Source organism: Coregonus lavaretus (assembly GCF_964263955.1).
Source record: "Coregonus lavaretus genome assembly, chromosome: 2".
Taxonomy (NCBI): Eukaryota; Metazoa; Chordata; class Actinopteri; order Salmoniformes; family Salmonidae; genus Coregonus; species Coregonus lavaretus.
In genome coordinates, this window is record NC_139989.1 from 28,770,949 (window position 1) to 28,794,772 (window position 23,824).

At 41.9% G+C, this 23,824-nt stretch overlaps 1 protein-coding gene across 1 annotated transcript; it reads right to left on the reverse strand.

Moving 5' to 3' along the window:
* Positions 1–12,655: 12,655 nt before the first annotated feature.
* LOC311148475 (jupiter microtubule associated homolog 2-like) lies at positions 12,656–23,695 on the reverse strand. The gene is made up of 5 exons (XM_084185451.1): positions 23,541–23,695; positions 22,056–22,204; positions 15,043–15,188; positions 14,878–14,926; positions 12,656–14,618 (listed from the first exon to the last, which is right to left on the reverse strand). The coding sequence occupies exons 1-5, from the start codon at positions 23,594–23,596 to the stop codon at positions 14,377–14,379; spliced, it is 642 nt and encodes a 213-aa protein (XP_084041577.1). The 5' UTR covers positions 23,597–23,695; the 3' UTR covers positions 12,656–14,376.
* Between the last annotated feature and the right edge of the window lie 129 nt (positions 23,696–23,824).

The window sequence follows — 23,824 nt, forward strand, 5'->3', positions numbered from 1 at the left end:
CTTGGCAAAATGAGGCCTGGGTCCGATTCCAGATGTGAGATGATGTTGCTTATATAGGCCTACAGTTATAAGACACGCTTATCAAGACGAAAGAGAAAATACTAGGCATTGAAATTATAATTCGTTCTGTTTCGTCATGAATAAAAATCTCCTGTGTCATTCCATATCCCGAACGATTTCAAAGATTGTTATCCTTTGGGTGGTATCCATGTTTTGGCCGTTAGGATTTATAACCTTTAACTACTAAACTGTATTGAGACATTTTTACTCACAATAAAAAAATATTAAGGCTATTTACAAGGGGATAGAGAGACCGCCCTCCCCAAGCCGACCACCACTGCTGCACCGCAGCCTCGAGGACAGAACGACTCACCCAGCTACAGCCTTCCTCGTGACAGCAACATCTAATTCCGGTAGCAGTCGGTTCGGTCCTTACCGACCAGTGTATCGGCCGTAGTTGAATACATAACGAATTAGAAATATGTTCTCAACAATACACCTGCCGCTCAGCAGCCGGAGCCATGGACCCCAGCCATTACTGGGAGGATTCGAAATCCGTTGGGAAATAAAATATAAATATATAAATAGGTAAAATGAAGAGGATAACGGAGTTCCCTTTTGCCGCCAACACCCAAGAATCCCCTTAAATCATATTTTATCCGTTTTTTGCTACGGATGTTGTTCTCGGTGAAGGACGATGCTGTTTCGGTGTCGGTTGAGCTGTCGGCTCTGAACTAGTATTCTGACAGCAGCACAAAAAATGACGTCAGTTTCGTATGGTAATGATGAGACCTTCTAAATAAAAGCCCGCATTTCAAAACATTGCAATGTGGATACCTCATTCAAATTATATTCTATTTTAATTAATGGACACTTTTATTGTGCCAACAAGAAAATGCAATAAGTAATTTATGAAAAAAAAAAAAAATTGTAAAATACAAAATGTTGAGATGTTGGGATTTTGAGAATATTGGACTGTAGAGATAACTTTCCTACCTGTCTCAGCTAATATGTGTCAAAAATACTCTGTAGGGTCTACTAACCAAATATGGTTAGTTTTGGAGGGGGACTGTGTCGCATGGCCTGCTGCTGGCATTTCACTCCGCCCCCCGCCCACTGTAATAGATTGTACATGGGATACATATTGGCTTGTAGAGAGATAACCTTTCTACCCGTCTCAGCTAAAGTGGGGTGGAAAATACTCAGTAGGGTCTCTACTAACCAAATATGTGTAGTTTTGGAGGTGGACTGTATCGCACGGCCTGCTGCTGGCTTTGGCTATGGAGGGGGTGGAGAACGAAGTGCTGCTGGATATGTGTGACAAAAAACTAACCATATTTGGTTAGTAGAGACCCTACTGAGTATTTTAGTATGTCTTTGCAGGGGGACTCATATAAAACATTTTATAAATCCGCGATCGTCTGCCAGCACAATATCCTGCTGCTAGGAGAACGGTAATCGGCTCGGGACTCTCCCTGGCTGTAGATAGATGGAGGTGCCATCTGACCAATTCTGGCTGACGTCATGCTGTCTACTCTGCAGTTATATTTTTGACAACTTTTACTTTTACTCCCATACATTTTCCCTGAGACCAAAAAGAGTACTCGTTACATTTTGAATGCTGAGGCAGGACAGAAATGGTCAAATTCACGCACCTATCAATATAACGAATTGTCTTCCCTACTGCCTCTTATCTGGTGGACTCACTAAACATACTGCGTTTGTAAATGATGTCTGAGTGTTGGAAAATCGCATCATCTAGTTGCTTGATATAAGGAAATTGATGTAGAGCATTTACTTTTACTTTGTACTTTTACTAAGGTATGTTTACTTTTACTCAAGTATGACAATTGAGTACTTTTTCCACCACTGCCCATAGAGAGAAGGGTGCAATTGCGCAATTGGATCTGCAGGAACCCCTCTTTATACTTCTATTGCAGTGGCGACCTGTCATTCAGGGCACGTGGGGCTGAGCCCCATCTGTTTTGAGCCCCACCTTTCAAGCAATTTTTTTGGGGGGATGCCTGTTTTGCATGTTATTTTGGCATTAATACATTTACATTTACATTTTAGTCATTTAGCAGACGCTCTTATCCAGAGCGACTTACAGTTAGTGAGTGCATACATTTTTCATACTGGCCCCCCGTGGGAAACGAACCCACAACCCTGGCGTTGCAAGCGCCATGCTCTACCAACTGAGCTAATACGTGTCACATATCAGTTTGCAAACAATGTCAAAAATATAATATTTGAGTTAATAAAGCCCCACAAACCTGGTCTCTTTTTTGCTTTCTTGAGTAAGGCAGTGCCAAAATGCAGGTGTTTCAGCCTAGCTCAGTGCTTTCTGTGGTGGTGGGGCAGCCAGCGGAAAACACGGAGCTTAGGGGTTGGTAATGTTCTCTAGTTGTGCCATGATTGGCTCAGTGTTCTGTCACTCATGGGAACACTACATCACCGCCAAATCTAAGGGTAGAGCTAGAAAATTCAAGCCCCTAGGGTGCTGCCATATAGTTACATTAGAAGTGCCCATCCAAGAAGGCTCAAGGTCATTGGCCACAGATAAAATGACGTCAAATCACGTTATATCTACAGCAGCTTTGATTGGACTGAACATGTCAACATCATACTTTCAAAATCTTAGCTAGCAAGCTAGCAGTCATCATCATGAATCAAGTCGACAATCTACTGGCAAATCCTTTATAATCCTTGTCATGTGAAGATAAATAATGAAGAGAAAGTATAGATAAAACGTATCGGTGCGTAAACATTACACAACAAGTTGGAAATTGCAAATTCAACAATGAGTGGCTTGGAAGGAATCAGTGGTTAACTGCAAGCATTCCAAAGCAATCACTAGCCTGCTATTCAGTGGAGTGGGTGTGTGGTGCCAAGTCTGGGTTTGTGGGTCTCTTTTCAAAGCTTAAAATGATAAACATTCAACATTGGCCATGGTGTCAATCCAGCATGACTTCTGCCGCTCTCAAAACAACTGGAAACTCAGAACTGGGAAATCTGATTTCAGTGAGTTCAAGACAACTGGGAACTCGGAAAGAAAAGAGCTCCGACTGGGAAAATACGTTTTGAACGGTCATCCAACTCGGAATTGCAACTCGGGAACTCAGGCCTCTTTCTAGAGCTCCGACCTGAAGATCACTGACGTCATCATGATTCAACCTTGTTTTTTTCCGAGTTCCCAGTTGTCTTGAAAACACCAAAATCCAGAGAATGCCAGAATTTGATGACAAAGTTTGCCCATGAAGGACCGCTGCGCCACCTTCCTGTTCAAGTGAGCACAGCACAACAAGGTGAGTCCAAAAATGTATTGTATGCTGCTGCATAAATTATGTAATATGACAGGGAGATATGTATACTGTAGCTAAGAAAGTAATACTAAGTGTATGTTGTGTAGTAAGCTGTTAGTAGCCCATGTGCCTCAGCCTAATAATTTGGTCCCGTTTCCCCTCCTAATTTCACCTACTGTTCTGACTTGGTGGTGCACATGTAGCCTATAGCCTGTTTTAGAGAAATGTAATTATCGAATATTGTAAGAGCTTTCATTGTCTGCCTATATGCCCCCTTTATGTATCGTACGGTTTTGACTTAGTGTACAGGGAGAATACTGTAAGAACGGCCCATGTTCTGAATTCTGTCACTGTACATTTCAAAAGTGCTGAACAAATAGTTATATTAACTACGTCCGTCCTAGCTCGCTCATTAATGTCTTAATTGAAATTACAGATTGCCTCATATCCGCTCGTCGTCCCCTTATGCCATAGTTTGTACATCTCAATTGTCAGTAGAAACCACATTTGTTTAAGCAAGTCAGACATATCAGCTTTGTTTTTTTTAAAGGCAGTAAATGAGGCTGAATTAACTGTTTCGCTGCCAGACAAGGCTCTAATAGCCAGGTGTAGCAGTGGTAAGGTGTTGGGACTGCTGTTGGGACTCTGCTGTTGGGACAGCTTTATGTAGGCCATAACAATTTGTCACCGTTATAGTGCAATTAATGTATTGTTTAGTGTTGTGTTGTGTAGTGGGTTTGCTGGCATGCATCTAAAAACACTTTTTAAAAGTTTGCCCCTCCAAGATTTACATGCTAAAATCGCCGCTGTTCTATTGCTAAATTTTTTTGTTAGGACAGGCGGGAGGCAGGGGCGCTCCAGTACAGTAGGTGGTGTTAATGAACAATAACGTTGGATGCCAGCCACCGATACACCCCACAAAAGAAGAAGCAGGGGCGACAACGGTAGCAAGCTAGCCGTACACCGGTAGACAGTGTCCTTAGCCCCCGCCTGTCAGGCACTGTTTTCCCGCAGTTCTGTTAACGATGACGAGGGCAGGTGTTTGGTAGGCGGGAGCGAAGGACAACGTGTGCTACTTAGCCAGCTAGTCCTAAGGAGGACTCCGGTACACAGCAGGCTGGAGGCTGGGCGAGAACGTGTGCTAGCGAACTGGCAAGCTAGCTAGCACACGGTGTCACCCTAGCCTCCCGTCTAGTTGGAGGCGGGGGTGACCGGTAGACAGTGTCCTTCGCCCACCGCCTGTCGGGCACTGTTTTCCCGCAGTTCTGTTAACGACGGGGTGAGGGCAGGTGTTTGGCAGGCAGGAGCGAATGACACTGTCTACTGATGTCGCTCCCGCTAGCCAACACGGAGGACCAGGGGTTGGAACCGGTTCAGGAAACAGAACCGAAAACCAGAAAATAATGACATTTTTCAAGAAACAGAAGCGGAACCTGGAACGAAAGTGATCAATAATGTTCTGGAAAGGAACCGTTATTTTTAAAAGCATGGAAACCGGTTAATAACGTTATTTTACGCTCCAGGCCTTTTTTCTAGACACACAAAAAAACGAAACAAAGCGCCTATGCAAAGCCCTCACTCTGTCACTCAGAAACGTAATCCAGCATCTGCCTGCATGCTGAAAATCTTTGCCAATGTGTGTGCGTGTTTAGGCTACCTGCCCCTCCCCCCTCCGAAGCATAGGCTACTGTACTGACATTAGAAGTGTGAGAATATTATAATATAATAATATGCCATTTAGCAGACGCTTTTATCCGAAGCGACTTACAGTCATGTGTGCATACATTTTTCCGTATGGGTGGTCCCGGGGATCAAACCCACTACCCTGGCGTTACAAGTGCCAAGCTCTACCAATTGAGCTACAGAGGACCAGATAGAGATTTTTTATTAGCTAGAGAAGAATGGATTAACTTTTTCAATAATAGTTATCGACACTATAGGCCTAGTTATCACATTTCACATTGGATTTATTAACTACAAAAAGGTAAGACGTGCCGCTCTGCACGCACAAGCTAGTTAGCTTGCTAGCTCAAGCTTGTTAGCACAAGCTTGTTAGCTTGCTAGCTCAAAGGACATTCAAAGTTCCTTCATAGAACCACTCCTCCTAGGTATAATTCTGTGGACCTAATTCAGATAATGCATGTTATAAAAAGATGAGTAGCTCTTCAAGCCTGCTCCTCAACCCGCTCTAGCTCTCTCCCCACCCGTAAAATGTTGCACCATAGGCTACACTTGTCTGTCCATCGCGCATGTAAACAAATAGCTTACCTGCTCTAACCGCACTGATTGGTGAAGACATTTATTTAGGCTTGCCATAACAAAAGGGTTGAATACTTAGTCTCAAGACATCTCAGCTTTTCATTTTTTATTACATTTGTAAACATTTCTAAAAACAATTCCACTTTGACATAATGTGGTATTGTGTGTAGGCCAGTAACACAACATCTCAATGTAATCGTGGTGGAAAAAGTATTAAATTGTCATACATGAGTAAAAGTAAACATATGGGTGTTTCTATAAATAAAAAGGGGCCAATGTGTGACATCAGGGTAAAAATATAAAAATGGTTTGATATACATTTAAATATGATTTTCTTGCAGCTTCACATGTGTAGTTACAGGAATACATTTCTAGGTAGGCACAATGAGAACTTAACTCCACCTAGCAACAACAAAACATCTACATAATTCAAAATGTCACAAGAAACATATCGCATGTTTCTTTGTCATGCCTAGTTTCCAGGTCTAAACATTCCTGAAGAATGAAAAATATACAGTATTTCTATATGTTTTAATAGATTATATAATATAATGGGTTCTGTCAACAAAATCATTGACAGTAATAACCAATAATGAAATCATTATAATCAGTAAACTCTTCAAGCATTGTGTGTCTGAAAACTAGCAGTCAAATGTTTCCTTCCTCTGCCCTTGTTTCCTACACTCCTTGCCTCTCCTTGAAAGTGCATTGTAGCCTGAGGAGAGGAACCTTCACTCCTCTCCCCAATTTGCTTTGAGAAGGAGGTGAGGAATGGGGGAGACAAGGGGAGAATCTCAATTGCATTTCCTTGATTCCTCACGTCCTCTCTCCTCGCATCCGTCTCAAAACCCATTGGATAAGAAGGTGAGAGGGGAAGGACCTCTGACCTTCTCATCCAATGGGCTTTGAGAAGGAAACGAGGAGCGAGGATGTGACAAATCAAGGAACGCAATTGAGATTCTTCCAAGGACAGAGGAAGCAAGTATTTGACAGCTATTACAGCCCCCATGCAGTCTTTGTAATTTTATTTTAAAATCATCACTGTATGTCTAATAAATAACTGTGTGTATTTATTTAATGAAAATAACTCCAAAATATATTTTGTATCATTTATTTCCCCGAGCCTCATTTGGCCCTTGAAATGCTCAGTCTGAGTGTGTTGGCGTTAGCAAACAAATTTGAAGATGTTTACATACAGTGGGGGAAAAAAGTATTTAGTCAGCCACCAATTGTGCATGTTCTCCCACTTAAAAAGATGAGAGAGGCCTGTAATTTTCATCATAGGTACACGTCAACTATGACAGACAAAATGAGAAAAAAAAATCCAGAAAATCACATTGTAGGATTTTTAATGAATTTATTAGCAAATTATGGTGGAAAATAAGTATTTGGTCTATAACAAAAGTTTCTCAATACTTTGTTATATACCCTTTGTTGGCAATGACACAGGTCAAACATTTTCTGTAAGTCTTCACAAGGTTTTCACACACTGTTGCTGGTATTTTGGCCCATTCCTCCATGCAGATCTCCTCTAGAGCAGTGATGTTTTGGGGCTGTCGCTGGGCAACACAGACTTTCAACTCCCTCCAAAGATTTTCTATGGGATTGAGATCTGGAGACTGGCTAGGCCACTCCAGGACCTTGAAATGCTTCTTACGAAGCCACTCCTTCGTTGCCCGGGCGGTGTGTTTGGGATCATTGTCATGCTGAAAGACCCAGCCACGTTTCATCTTCAATGCCTTTGCTGATGGAAGGAGGTTTTCACTCAAAATCTCACGATACATGGCCCCATTCATTCTTTCCTTTACACGGATCAGTCGTCCTGGTCCCTTTGCAGAAAAACAGCCCCAAAGCATGATGTTTCCACCCCCATGCTTCACAGTAGGTATGGTGTTCTTTGGATGCAACTCAGCATTCTTTGTCCTCCAAACACGACGAGTTGAGTTTTTACCAAAAAATTCTATTTTGGTTTCATCTGACCATATGACATTCTCCCAATCCTCTTCTGGATCATCCAAATGCACTCTAGCAAACTTCAGACGGGCCTGGACATGTACTGGCTTAAGCAGGGGGACACGTCTGGCACTGCAGGATTTGAGTCCCTGGCGGCGTAGTGTGTTACTGATGGTAGGCTTTGTTACTTTGGTCCCAGCTCTCTGCAGGTCATTCACTAGGTCCCCCCGTGTGGTTCTGGGATTTTTGCTCACCGTTCTTGTGATCATTTTGACCCCACGGGGTGAGATCTTGCGTGGAGCCCCAGATCGAGGGAGATTATCAGTGGTCTTGTATGTCTTCCATTTCCTAATAATTGCTCCCACAGTTGATTTCTTCAAACCAAGCTGCTTACCTATTGCAGATTGAGTCTTCCCAGCCTGGTGCAGGTCTACAATTTTGTTTCTGGTGTCCTTTGACAGCTCTTTGGTCTTGGCCATAGTGGAGTTTGGAGTGTGACTGTTTGAGGTTGTGGACAGGTGTCTTTTATACTGATAACAAGTTCAAACAGGTGCCATTAATACAGGTAACGAGTGGAGGACAGAGGAGCCTCTTAAAGAAGAAGTTACAGGTCTGTGAGAGCCAGAAATCTTGCTTGTTTGTAGGTGACCAAATACTTATTTTCCACCATAATTTGCAAATAAATTCATTAAAAATCCTACAATGTGATTTTCTGGAAAAAATAATCTCAATTTGTCTGTCATAGTTGACGTGTACCTATGATGAAAATTACAGGCCTCTCTCATCTTTTTAAGTGGGAGAACGCACAATTGGTGGCTGACTAAATACTTTTTTCCCCCACTGTATGTAGTATCTGAACAATTTATAGCTTTGGCTGAGGTTTTCATATTGTTGGTTAAATGAACTTTACTTTGCCTTGCTGAAACATCTGGAAAGCATTACTCTAGGGGCCCCCTGAAACAGAGGAGACTTGGATATGTGGAAGCCAGGGATTGGTCTATCAAAAAACCTTATGTTACATAGGATAAATACCATGTTTCAACAAAGGACGGAGAGAATAATCATTTTTAGATTGGGTTAGTTGTTCTCCGGATTTCTGCAGAAATCTGTAAATTGACGCTGGAACCTTTGATATAATAAACCTTTATAATCAAGTACAGTGTCAAGCGGATTTCCTGTCTACACAGCATATCAGCATCGTTGTCTCGACACCACACAATGACAGACATTCCACATTTAACCCCACCCATATGTGAAAATCGAAATATCAAGTCGTTTTTTGGTTTTATATGCAAAAATGAAAAACAAGCCATTCTGTTTTTTCTATTTCTATTAAAAAACGAATAAACAAGCTGTTTCCACGTTCCCGATTGCTCCATTTTAACTTGGAAAATAAAGGATCAAAACTTACATGGACTGTAATCTTCCCTCAGGAATCTTGACATAATGTAGTCAATGACATAGGCTAATTATCTTGACCACAGTAACATAGACACCAAAATGTTTTGTCCAGGTCAACATTAATTCCCGTACTTTGGCTGTTGTTCAATCACGTGCAGTATCACACCCACTCTTTCACTTGACTGTCATTCAAAAAATCATTTCCTGAACCAATTTCCCCATGTAACTAAACAGCTAGACATCAAATCCGCATCAAACAACTATTATGCATAATTATTGAAGAACCCCGTTAATTACAGTATCGATTTTTGTGATTCAGCTTGTTAAAGTTAGTCTTTCTGTTAGACACATGCGATTTTGCATTCCATACATTATGTTGGATATGTGTGCTCATGAAAACTGTTCACACCAGAACATAGGGAGATACGAAATGTTATGAGGTGACAGTGCACTCCTGAGATCTCCATACAAAAGTCAGACAGCAATATCCAGGAATTTTACAGGATCAAATTCAATGTGTAATTCAATTGTTAAATGCTTAGTATATGATATAACGACAAACAGCAGTATCATAAATGTAAGGAAATAAATCTCCAAGCATGAGAAAGGGTTTAAACATACGTTTTAATTCAACTAATTAATTATATTGAATGTATTTGTTCCCCCTTTATGACCCATGAAAAAAATTATAATTATTATGAATTACTTTAACAGCTCCAAACAGATGTCCACTACAAGAAATGCTCACTGGTACCCTAGTCAATAGATAGACCGATGAGCCAGTGAGCAATTTCAGTACTATGCAGAAATCACACCTCCATTTTCCTGGTTGCGAAAATTCTAATAGTTCGCCTTATTTCAGTCTGTGAGACAAAACAAGCAAACATAGTGTACAGAATCATTGTAACATCTAAACCGCTGTGAAATATATTTTCCATAACCAAAAATATTGTATTTTCAGCTGGTGTACAAAACCGAAAGTAAAAGACGCAAACACAAAACTTAACGGGAAGCATAGAAATAGCACACAGAACAGATCTACCGCTTCTGAGACTTGCTTTGAATGAGAATGACAGATCTATAACACACATTTCTATGTGAATTTGGTCTGGTCACCCAAAAAGTTACATATTGCAGCTTTAATACAAAATTGCTCACATAAAAGTCACCCAGTTAAAATACTAGTTGAGTAAAAGTCAGTGATTGATTAATGTTATGCTACAGAAGACAAAATACCACAAATTTTTCTAAACTAATCCGATCATTGTTATATTTTATGCACCTGTAACTGAAATGGTTGTTCCAGTGTAAATGGCTTAGGTAGTCTCCTCACACTGTTCCTAACCCTGGGGTCATTATGAATGCAGGTTGCAGGTGAATAAAAATGTTGAGCAATGACAGCACATTGGGGTTTACGGTGTAGGTTTCTCCCCCTTTTCCTGGCCATTGTGCTTCCGCTTATCATTGCTTTTTGAGGTCTACACAAGGTTACTGTAAAAGCACTGTTTGCTGATGTAAAAATGGCTTTATAAATACATTTAAGTGATTGATGATTATTATCATTTATGAAAATGTCAAGGTGCAGCCCAGTGGCGGTCGGTGCCATTTAAGATGAGGGAGGATTTTTTTTTTATGAGCATGGCCTTATTTCTATTACAGCATATTGGATGACTGTCATTCATATTCCATTCCCCAGCTCAATGTAACATCGATAGGTTTAGACTACAACATGATACTCAAATTTTCCCTGTACCCATCATGAGGTTGCTACAATCTAGCCTATGAATTAAAGTTTACAACGTAGGTGCACAGGTCGAGAGAATTTTGAGTAATCAAGGTGACAAGACAGTGACACATTCAATACCGCCTTGAACACTTTTGCCTGTATCTAGCTGATCTACATTTACATTTTAGTTATTTAGCAGACACTCTTATCCAGAGCGACTTACAGTTAGTGAGTGCATACATTTTTCATACTAGGGTGTAATCATTATTCCAACAGTTGCAAACAAGTTTCTATTGGACAAATTCAAGTATGTTTATTCCTGTTTCGTTCTGTTTGCGTCCATTTAAGAAATGTTTTTCAACAGAATCGGCGGAATGAATACACCCCTGATCACATGCAAACAGTTCACTTTCATAGCAGCCATATAAAAACAGCTCCTTGTATATATATCTAATTCCTTCTCGCAACTATCTACGCACTCTCCTCCTCTCACCACTTCCCTTCGCTTGTGGACTTCAGTGCACAACACATCAGCTGTCTGTGACCAGGCAAAAAAATATTTCCAAGCCAAACCTTCATATCATGACTGCTAACTGCTACACACAGCCTACATCGTTGTCACCTCATAGTCAACATAGCTACTAGAACTAACGTGTTAGTAAAGCCGCTACAATCATGCAGTACAGTGTACAAGCAGTTTAGCAGTTACATCGGCGGACCCCGGTGGCAATAAATGTATAAAACCAAAAGCTTACCTTGACTTGGGAGTTCCAGTGTTGGATAGCCATAGCCAGCTAGCTAACATAGCATCCCTCTCTGTTTGAGCCAGGTGTTTGAGTAGGCTAAACTAGCTAGGTGCATTCAACTTGCTAAGTGAAAGTAAAAAAAATAATATATATATATTTAGCTAGCTCGCTCTCTCTCTCTCTTCTCCTTAATTTTGGAAGAAATTACACTGTTCAACTATTGTCTAACTCTCTTTGAGTCAACTACTCACCACATTTTATGCACTGCAGTGTTAGCTAACTGTAGATTATGCTTTTAGTACTAGATTCATTCTGATATTTTGATTAGGTCCACAACATGTCAGTTCCTGCTGCAAGAGCTCTGATGGGTTGGAGGACGTCCTCTGGAAGTTGTCATAATTACTGTGTAAGTCTATGGAAGGGGGTGAGAACCAAGAACCTCCTAGGTTTTGTATTGAAGTCAATGTACCCAGAGGACAGAAGATAGCTGTCTTCCAGCTACACCATGGCGCTACCCTAGAGTGCTGCTGAAGCTATTGTAGACCATTGCATAAGTGTTTTAATCCATTATTTGGTGACATGTGAATATATTTAGTATAGTTTTATTTTAAAAGGATAACAATGTTTCACTATTTTTATTTTTATTAAATTCACTGAGGATGGTCCTCCTCTGAGGAGCCTCCGCTGGTGCAGCCCCATTCGTTCTGTCCTGGTTTTATTAAGCAGTGTAGTTAAGGAAAGCAGCACCCTCTGGTGGTCGCAGTTGGAACTATATCCTCCTTGTGGCTAGCCAGGATACCAGCCTGTTTGTGCCATCATGCAACTCCTTGTCATGCCATAATGTCAAACACGTTGTAAACGATCTCAATTGATCTCGAAAGCAGCCCAAATTCCTAAGGCCAGGCAGATGTATTAGACTGCCTCTATTCAAGTGAGGGCGGCCGGCATAGCTCCATGAGACATTTGTGTCGTGTCAGAGGAACAGTCTTACTCCAACAGAAGTCAAGGCCATGAGAGCCACACAATGGCATCATTCTAAGTGTGGGGCAAAAATACATGTGATTATATTACAGGGATAAAGGCCTAGTTTGTGTTCAGAATACTCAACTATATTGACTTCCCCAAAGGGGGAAATGAGCATACAGCAGCAAAATTGAAAATTGTGACGATTCACAAACCCATTACTATCCAACACTGGAACTCCCAATCAATACATTGACACGGCCAATACTTAAGCCCTGAAAACAAACAGCAAAATAGACAAGACATCAGTCTGAAAATAAGTTTTATTGCAATACACAGGTTCTTTTTGCTTTTCCTCTGCTGTGAACTTTGCCTGCCAGGCACTCCAACACTCAGGGGTTAAGATGGCACCAGGAGACCTTGAACAGGGGCATGTGTTCCAGACTGCCTCCTAACTGTCCACACTGCACAAATCAACAAATGATTGAATACCGCGCCATCTACAGTCGGTTGATGCAGTTACTAACCAGGTTTCCAGCCAACCTTTATATGCGAGTAAAGTAGGTCCCATTTAACTTGTATTTTTTATTCAGTACATGGGAATTGAAATTGCAAAATAAATGTTTATGTGCACTATATCACACACAGCCTTTTATCCACAACAAGTCAATTTGATGGAAACATCTCTGGTGGGAAAATGCAAATATTGTTTTTATGCAGATTGAATATTCGCATGAAATTCTGTTGACAATTGGAGGGTAACCTAGCTACTGACAAAAAAAATTATTCTCCTGGCTATTCCAGAAGCAAAGACCCTTCAAATATACACTGAACTCACTAGACTTCCACCAAAGTCTTAATTAAAAGGTTTATACGTTATTGATGAGAAACTAGTCATACTGGTTACTGACATGTTAAAACACTTATCCAGGCGCAAGATTTGGTGCGCGACTGCTACGTAGGCAGCCTGGAACGTGGTGCGGTGTGTGGGTGGCTAAGGGTTCCTTAGGGTCTCCCAAGTCCACACCCGTATTTTTCCCGGTCATGTACTATTCCAGAGCAGCAGCCGTTTTAATTTAAAACATACAAGGCCTCCCCGAGTGGATACCATCCTCTGATAACAGCAAGCAATGGTAACAGAGCAGGGAACAACCACAACATACAATACATTCAGCCATTTGCATGGGCAATATATAAAAATCATAATGGAATTTCTTCCAAAGAAGAACTTTGGGGGTGGGGAATGCATCATGGGTACTGCCCGTAGCTCTTTGCTTTGCATTTTCTCCCTGAACAAGAGTTTCTGTTTCTGGTTGCAGACAGAAACTTAAGATGGGTTTGATTATCAGTGGAGAGAGCGTAAAGGAGTGGGATGAAATGGAGGATAGAATGAGCATGATTTGGGATGTGTTATTGTCAACAAACTGACAGTAAATCGTGATTGTGATCACTTCAGGGCTTACCATGACAACAGTGTGCATAGGCAACAGAGGTCTCAATGCTGACAATTTAGAATTTCCATCAGGACCTTTGATGCCAGTGATTGTTTTTGGTATAACTGCCTAAATGAACTCACTCTGCCTTTGTAATCAACACAATAACATTAAAACCCATGTAATAAAAAAAACTAACATTTACAGCAAGAAATAGAACCCTTGCAATGAATCGGGAATTTAACCATTTTGAATGATTGGACAGGAATTTAGAATGTAAAAATTATTGTTGAGATTATTTTCTTCCAGAGAGTGAATAGGGAAAATGAACAGAACAGAGAAAAATGGTGGGCATGGGTTGTGTCCCAAATGACACCGTTCCCTATACAGTCCACTAATTTTGACCAGGGCCCATAAACTAGCGTCCTGTCATGGGGGTGTACTTGTGCATCAAGCAGCCTCACGCTACAGAAACAAGAGATAGGCTCCTGCCCTATGCGCCGTTCTGGCTCGGACAAGCGTTACTTATATAGGGAATAGGGTGCCATTTGGGATGTAGACATGAATAGAGACGATGGGATGGAGGAGCTGGATCAGTAGAAGACCACGCTAGACTTCCCTCCTGGGGGGTTAAGGACCTTGTTGTGGGAGCGGGGGCGGGGGCCAAGGTGGGGCTCGTGGTCCTTCAGTGAGAGCTCACTAAGGGAGGCCTCTGGCTCTGGCTTCTTGGCCGAGGGAGCAGGCGCAGGCTCCACCACTGCTTTGGTGGGTGTGGGGGGAGGGGAGGCAACATTCTCCTTCACCTCCTTGGCCGGGCTCTCCTTTGGCTGAGGAGCTGAGAGCGAAAGGGAGAGAGAGAAAAAGAGGGATAAAAGAGAGAAACAGAGATGAGAGAGAAGGAGAAACAGAGCGAGATTTACCTCATACCAAATGGTACATAAGACTTGGTGTCAATGCAACTTAAAGTAACCGATGTGTAATTAGTTACTATGGAATTATTAGGTCATTATTAGCTCGGTCAACAAGTCATTTGAAGTAACTGCCTGGTAGACAGTGGGCTCTAAAGTGTTAGCCATTATCAGTGTTAAACTCACCTGGGGGCTCGGGAATGGGCATGGCACTTTCACCCACAGAAATGTTGTCCTGGGAATAATAGGGATAACATGTCAATATACCCTACACATCATGCAAATCAGCTATTCATAACCATTAGTCATTTGGAATGGGATAGACTGGGGGACAGGGGTGGTCTGGATTACCTTTGGCTTGTTGGAATGGGATTTGACCGAGGGAGGGGCACTCTCAAGCCCCCCGAAGATGTTGCTGGTGTTGCCGCCTGGGGGTACGGGTCTCTGTTGCTCGGCTGGGGCCTCTGGAGAACCAAATATCCCACTGCTTTTACCCCCTGCATCGAGGAAGGACAGCAAGTCAATTATATTTTACAGGCGCCAGGAATTTGACCTGGTGAAATGGCACTGACAACGCTTTACAACAGAATACAGAAAGAACGAACAAAATAATTTACACAAGGTATTAAAAAGGTGAACATTATTCAAGACATTGAGGAAAAGAAAAACAAGTCAAATCTCTACACTCAAACCACTTTTTTTGTGATTAACACTTCTATTGAATGTTCACTACTCAAACCTCTTATCTGACCCATTACTGGCAACATGACTGATCCCCTCCAACCAAATTGAACCAGGCTACAAACCTCCACACACAAAGCTCAGTCCTACCCTCACTAAGCTACAGCTATGGTTGTGGTGAAGAGGTTTCTGCACAGCCTGGACTGACATGAGGCAATACATTTCACAGCAAAGATAACCTTTTGAATATCTGGGCGAGTGCCTTCATAATTCTTTCTAGAACATTCTACCACAGAGATAGAAGGGCTGAAAGCTGGTAGCCAACCAGCTCTGATGTGCAGAGATACAATAGAAACTCATATAATATTTGAATTTTACCATCTGATCCTTGGCCTCAATACAGACATATTGATCCAGTCATGTGATGTCAATATATTACATGTGGCCCAAACTTCGTTTAACTAATGAAAATCTAATAAAATGTACCTGAAATCCATATGCATTGAGTGTGTACCACATTAGGGCGTCCACCCACAGTACTCAAAATCACATTTAAATTATTGTAATTAATCTTAACAGAATAGAAATTAGCCTGTAAAGTTAATAAAATAAAATAAACTTCTTATACCAACATGACACATTTACTAAAAAGTAAAACATTGCCCGTTGCGTCTTCATCTCTTGTATAAATCATAAATTAATATCAGTTGAAAAAAGAAAACATTTAGCCTAGAAAAACAAGTCGCCTACACAGTAACTTCTAAATATAATATTTGTATAATATACATTGAACAAAAATATAAATGCAACATGCAACAATTTTAAAGCTTTGACTGAGTTACAGTTCATAAGGAAATCAGGCAATTTAAATGAATTCATTAGGCCATAATCTATGGATTTCACATGACTGGAAATATAGATATGTATCGGTTGGTCAGAGATACCTAAAAAAAAAAGGTAGGGGCATGGATAAGAAAACCAGTCAGTATCTGGTGTGACCACTATTTGCCTCATGCAGCATGACATCTCCTTCGCATAGAGTTGATCAGGCTGTTGATTGTGGCCTGTGGAATGTTGTCCCATGTATGGTGGGGTGACATGTCTGGTGAGTATGTAGGCCTTGGAAGAACTGGGATATTTTCAGCTTCCAGGAATTGTGTATAGATCCTTGCGTCATGGGGCCTTGCATTATCATGTTGAAACATGAAGTGATGTCAGCGGATGAACGGCACGACAATGGGCCTCAGGATCGCGTCACGGTATCTCTGTGCATTGAAATTGCCATCGATAAAATGCAATTGTGTTCGATGTCTATAGCTTATGCCTGCCCATATCATAACTGCACCGCCACCATGGGGCACTCGGTTCACAATGTTGACATCAGCAAACCGCTCACGGACACGACGCCATACATGCCGTCTGCACGGTACAGTTGAAACCGGGATTATTCTGTGAAGAGCACACTTCTCCATCGTGCCAGTGGCCATCGAAGGTTAGCATTTGCCCACTGAAGTCGTTTACGACGCCAAACTGCAGTCAGGTCAAGACCCTGGTGAGGACGCTAGCTAACTTTACATGATGACGAGCACACAGATGAGCTTCCCTGAGACGGTTTCTGACAGTTTGTGCAAACCCACAGTTTCATCAGCTGTCTGGGTGGCTGGTGTCAGACGATCCCGGAGGTGAAGAAGCCGGATGTGGAGGTCCTGGGCTGGCGTGGTTACACGTGATCTGCGGTTGAGAGGCCGGTTGGACGTACTGCCAAATTCTCTAAACGAAGTCGGAGGCGGCTTATGGAAGAGAAATTGACATTCAATTATCTGGATACAGCTCTGGTGGACATTCCTGCGGTCAGCATGCCAATTGCACGCTCCCTCAAAACTTGAGACATCTGTGGCATTGTGTTGGGTGACAAAAATGCACATTTTAGAGTGGCCCTTTATTGTCCCCAGCACAGGGTGCACCTGTGTAATGATCACACTGTTTAATCAACTTATTGATATGACACACCTGTCACCTGTGTGGATTATCTTGGCAAAGATAAAACGCTCACTAACAGGGATGTAAACAAATTTGTGCACCACATGTGACTCGTTTCAGGAAACTAAGCCTATGTTGCGGGTCACTCCTTCACAGGAGAGCCATTTGAACAAACCATTTTTGAATCAAAATGCATTTTTTGGCAGAAATTCCTTCTGGAACATGTGAACTTTCATATGCCTTAATAACAAACTTGTATGCCATCTGTAAATACGAATAAAATTGATAAATTATGAGCCTTGTTGGTTTAGCCACAGAAAGACCGCAACCTTCCCACTAGCCAAGATTGGCTGAGATGAGTGGGCTGGACATGCCGAGCGATGAGTTGGGATTGGTCTGCCATGTAGAACGTTCCTGTCTATTTCAGCTGGTCAGCATGTGTAGGTAATCCTGTCTAACACGGCTTTAAAAAAAAGATATATAATCGCGTAGTAGAACTGCATAAGTGTTGCTCTCCACTTTCTGGAGGACCGAGTTTTGAAATCAGTGGAATTAAGAGTATGATAGCTAAGGAGATGCAGAAACACCTGTCTCCGGATGACATCTTCAATCAAACTAAGGGCAACCATGGCATCCGTGACAGGGAGAAGCATCCATACATGATGTATACGGGTAAGATAGTCTAGCTAGCTACATTCAGATATCACATGTTTCTAATTGACAGAAAGTCATTTTCATTTCAAGTTAAAGTGTACTGTTAGCTAGCTAGCTAACGTTAGCTGACTGGCTCACTAGCTAACTTTACATGTATGATCTGTACAGTAATATTATTCATATCACATAGCAATTTGCAATGCTAGTTATAGCCTAATGTTAGCTAGCTAGCTAACATTGAACCTGGTTGGTTAGATATCTGCAGATTCATGCAGGGTAGTAACGTCATGAGTTGGGATTATGGTTCATTGTTTAGCTAGCAAGCTATATGTCGAAACAAAAGACTCCACTATGCAAGTAACCATTTCAATAGAATGTAACTGCGACAAATGTTGATAGACGTAGCTGGTAAATTCGCTCTGGCTATCTACTCCGATTTGAGAGCACTCTCGTCTGAGTGTGCCAGAGCGCAGAATAACTGACGAATTTACGAACGCTCAACACCCGTTGAATATGGCCGGTGTCAGTAAACGTTGGCAAAAAAGCGTAAATTGTTGCCAGCCGCACAGTTGCATTCACCAACACTCTGGATAACATAAAAACAGCTTAACCAGCTCTGCTAGGGCAAGTAAAATGGTCAGTGAGCTGTTCTCTCATTTGTGTCTGGAAGTAGCTAGCCAGCCATTGTTAGCTTGGGTGCTTCACTGCTGTTAGGACAGAACGCTCAGATCAACCCTTAAGGAGATGGGTGGGGCTAATGCTCAAGAGGGTGTAACGATGCTGAATGGGTGTAGACAAAGATGAGCTCTCCAGTTGGTACCAAAACATTCGAAGGCCATTTTCTCAAAAGTGAGGTTACAACTTTATCAACTTTCAAAGCAGAATTACTTTCCCATTGTTCCTCAACTGTAGTGTATGATATACCATTTTCTAGCTCTAAGTCTTTACTTTCATCCAATGTAAAAAATACTATTTCAAATTGGCTACATTAGATCCAATCGAGCCGGTCGGTCAAATTTTTTGACAAATAAGCTTTTATTTCAGCTCAAGAAACATGGGACCAACACTTTACATGTTGCGTTTATATTTTTGTTCAGTGTAATTAGCAAATGGCCTGTCCTATAGGCTATTTGTTTGAACATTTTTATAAAACAATTTGGGCCTCTAATTTACCTTACGCATGAACATTTTTTAATTATGCCTAATAAATAACAAAACATGGCTGTCTACAAACCAGGGCCAGCCCGCCCCACTCCCCATTCCCGCTGCGATTCAGCACCAGAGCAGTGGAAAGAGGCCACTCTAGGCAGCCACAAAATGAATAAATTATAAAACCGATGTTGGACAATCAAATTCGATTTATAAATGAACAAAATTCGTTAAGGCTGGTTCATTGAGAGAAAGCTTATTTTACAATGCTCCTGTGAAACGAGGTCCGAAAATTGTTTCAAATGATAATCGCACTCTTTACAATTCTACTGGATTATGTTAATAAATGTTATGTTAATTGTAATTTGAACTATCGTGGGGTCATGACTTGTGTCATGTGTGATATACAGTGACTTCGGAAAGTATTAAGACCCCTTCTCCACATTTTGTTAAATGGATTAAAATATTTTTCCCCCCCTCAATCTACACACAATACCCCATAATGACAAAGCAAAAACTGGTTTAGATATTTTTGCAAATGTATTCAAAATAAAACTGAAATAGCTTATTTATATAAGTATTCAGACCCTTAGCTAGGAGACTAGAAATTGAGCTCAGGGAGGTGACCAAGAACCCGATGGTCATTCTGACAGAGCTCCAGAGTTCCTCTGTGGAGATAGGAAAACCTTACAGAAGGACAACCATCTTCGCAGCACTCTACCAATCAGGCCTTTATGGTAGAGTGGCTTACACTCCTCAGTAAAAGGCACATGACAGCCCGCTTGGAGTTTGTCAAAAGGCACTTAAAGGACTCTGACCATGATAAACAAGATTCTCTTTCTGATGAAACCAAGATTGAACTCTTTGGCCTGAATGTCAAGCTTCACGTCTGGAGGAAACCTGGCACCATCCCTACGGTGAAGCATGGTGGTGTCAGCATCATGCTGTGGGGATGTTTTTCAGCAGCAGGGACTGGGAGACTAGTCAGGATCAAGGCCAAGACGAACAGAGCAAAGTACAGAGAGATCCTTGATGAAAATTTGCTCCAGAGCACCCAGGACCTCAGACTGGGGCGAAGGTTCACCTTCCAACAGAACAACAACCCTAAGCATACAGCCAAGACAACGGAGGAGTGACTTCGGGACAAGTCTCTGAATTTCCTTGAGTGGCCCAGCCAGAGCCTGGACTTGAACCCGATCGAACATCTCTGGAGATACCTGAAAAGAGCTGTGCAGCGACGCTCCCCATCCAACCTGACAGCGCTTGAGAGGATCTGCAGAGAAGAATGGGAGAAACTCCCCAATACAGGTGTACCAAGCTTGTAGCGTCATACCCAAGAAGTCTCATGGCTGTAATCGCTGCCAAAGGTGCTGAATACTTATGTAAATGTAATATTTCTATTTTATTTCTAAAAGACTTGGTAACATTTCAAAAAATCTGTATTTGCTTTGTCATTATGGGGTATTGTGTGTAGATTGACGAGGGAAAAAACAATAATCCATTTTAGAATAAGGGGCCTGAATACATTCCAAATGCACTGTACGTGGCTTATTGATAACTGTTTCCCACTATAGGCAGTTGGCTGCCTAGTGATTGCAACATTGTAACTCTCCGATGTGAATAGTTGTCAAGAGCTACTGAATAAGCTAAATTGAAAATGCATCAATTGCGCATTATACACATCATTACTCTACTCTAGTCTATCAATCCATTCCAAATCTTTATACTATACGACACAGGGGCGGTATATGTTGATCTTGCCTAGGGTGGCAGCAGAACTGCTAGGACCGGGCCTGACAAACAATTTCCTTCTAATTTACTTGCGTTTGCGACGGACCTTGGCATGCTCAAAGTTAGCCGCTGCTGTTGGGAAATCAAAACTGTCCAACTCCTTGGAGCAGCCTGCGATGTGCATCAGCCTCGTTACTTTGTCCTCAAGTAGGCGTGATCTTGAGGGCATCTATACTCTGTTTTGGAGAAAGAATCCCCTCTCGGTGGGAACACTGGAAACTGGGATAATCTACATTGTTTTGCAATGGATTTTTTTTTTCTTTCTCTCAGACAATTGGGCCAGCAAACATTTTATTTATCAGTTTTCACGTATTTATTTTTTGCCAAATGCTGGCATTTAGCAGCTAACCGAAACCCTGGCCAGTGTGTAATCCTACACTGGACTCAATAATGAATAGGCTCTTAAGCACTCAGTTATTTCACTGCATGGAACGACAATGGCCTACTACTGATTGTTACTAGGCTAGAATAGAAGCCAGGCGTGTGTCACATCACATTTTCAATACACACACACAAGCACTGCAGCATGTCAATGCAATCCAAACAGGATTTGGGGAAGACATGGTGAGTAAGTTCACACTCATCAATGGCTCCTTTTCTGAACGTTAAAAAAAGCTAACATAGCACCGTAGTGGCAGTTTTCACACCACATAGACCCGAAAAGGCTCTGACAGCTCCAGAACCAGGGAGGGCAGTCGTTGCTTGTCTGTTTGCCCAGTCAGGGGAACTCTCACCTGGTAGGAAGACCTAGGAAGCATCTTCCCTTTCCACACTATTGTGCTGACCTGAACTGTACTCTCCTGGCTCTGATATGTTCCTTTCACATAGTCCTTTCTATCATGGTACACTTTAGTCATTTAGCAGACGCTCTTATCCAGAGCGACTTACAGTTAAGTGAGGGCATACATTTTTATTTTTTCAAGGATGTTACCAGCATCCTTTCATGGTTCCAGCGTAACCTTTATTTTGTATTAAGGACTAAAAGAACACAGACTGCCACCCATTGTTTGGATGCATAACCAGGCAAGTGCAAAGCAGCTTGGATCAATTCAGCCCAGTAGTGTGAAAAGGGAATTTGTATGCCCAGTAAGGGGGCTTCTCTCTCTCACCTGGGGGGTTGGTTCGCCTGATGACACACTGGGGCTCTGGCGGGGCGAAAAGGTTGGAGGCCATCTTGTGGGGCCGTCTCGATGCAGCTGCTTCTTCCTCGTAGCCACCAAACAGGTCGCTGGAGCCACCTCCGGGGGGACGCAGGACTCTGAAAAGAAAACATCCAAATCATGTTGGTTAATGTAGAGCAGTGGTTCCCAACCTTTTTTGGTTACTGTACCACCAAATGAATTTCGCTCTGCCCAGAAATACCCCTGAAGTTCCCCCTCATGTGCATTTTACCAGTAGACCTATGGTCTCATGAGTCTTCTCAAGTACCACCTGTTGATAGGCCAAATACACTAGGGCTTCCTTGTACCTCTGGTTGGGAACCACTGATGTAGAGTATATAGCCTGTAGGCCAGACTGTCAGCATTCATCATACACAAAGGAAGGCAGTGCCTGGGATAATATGATTAATAGAGAATGTTCCATAATGAAAACGTGCAAAAATCTAGGAATCGAATATGCTGCATGCACAACAACTTCTTGAAGACAGGCCACAAATGGTAATGTTAGTTGTGGCCACATTAGCTGTGGCTAGTAAAGACCAAATAATATAGTTATCTGCTAATTGTACCATCAGTTGGTAGAGCATGGCGTTTGCAACGCCAGGGTTGTGGGTTTGATTCCCACGGGGGGCCAGTATGAAAAATGTAAAAATAATGTATGCACTCACTAACTGTAAATCGCTCTGGATAAGAGCGTCTGCTAAATGACTAAAATGTAAATGTACCACAGTATGACTGCAGGCTACATAGGCCTGCTGAGCTAAGTTAACTGTTTAAAAGTCACATTTAGCTGTGTAGCTGATTACTTAACTCAATACAGAACACATTTTTAGCCAGTTAGCTGGCTGTTCTTGGAATGTTCGCAGGGTGGTTAGAAAACTATAGTTGACCGAGTAAAAAAATACTGTGAAATATTCCCAATTACCCTTACTTTTTAGAAATAGGTTGTTGTAAACGGGGTGTGGGTGACTGTGTCCGTTTTGAAAATGCAAGCAACAAGAGAACAATGAGCGTCATCTCGGTGGCTACTCTGTAAAAAAATTAATATTACACGAGCTTCCATTTCCTCAGCGCAACAACAAAAAAAACGCCCTGCTGCATCGGGCCAAAGGCCCATAGAAGCTAACTAGCGGTTACCAAACTAAAAGTTTACTACTGACAAAACTGTATAAATATTTTATCACTAACTTGTCTTATATGATTGATACAGAATTGGATAGGGTAACAAAGACGAGAGGTTTAATCGTTGTGCTAAGTTTTGGTAACGAGCTGGGTAACTAGCGTTACTATCATCAAAGTGTCATCTAGCTAGCAAGCTAAATTGCTTGCGGGCTCGCGGCCAATTAACATACAGTAGCGTTCATGAACATAGCTAGCTAGTTGCTTGAATTTTGCCTGCTGCAAATAAAACCTGTGGATGCAATCTCGTGTTACCTTGAACTTGGCTTTGCGCCATTATCGAGTCCTGAAAACATGTTCGTCGAAGTCATTCTGATGGCTGTCTTCGTGTGGGGGGAGATTGATGTCGTAGCTAGCTCAATTTTTAAAAAACTTTTGTTGGTTGCGTATTCCCTTTCCGAAACCGGGAAAAGCCCCCGCCCACTCGATAGGATGAGCCAGCAATGGGAAGAGCCTCAATGGTCAAAAGTGTTATCAGTCGAAAGGTGTGACTAATTTCATTGGTTAAATTACTAAGGAGAACGCCCTAATTCTATTGT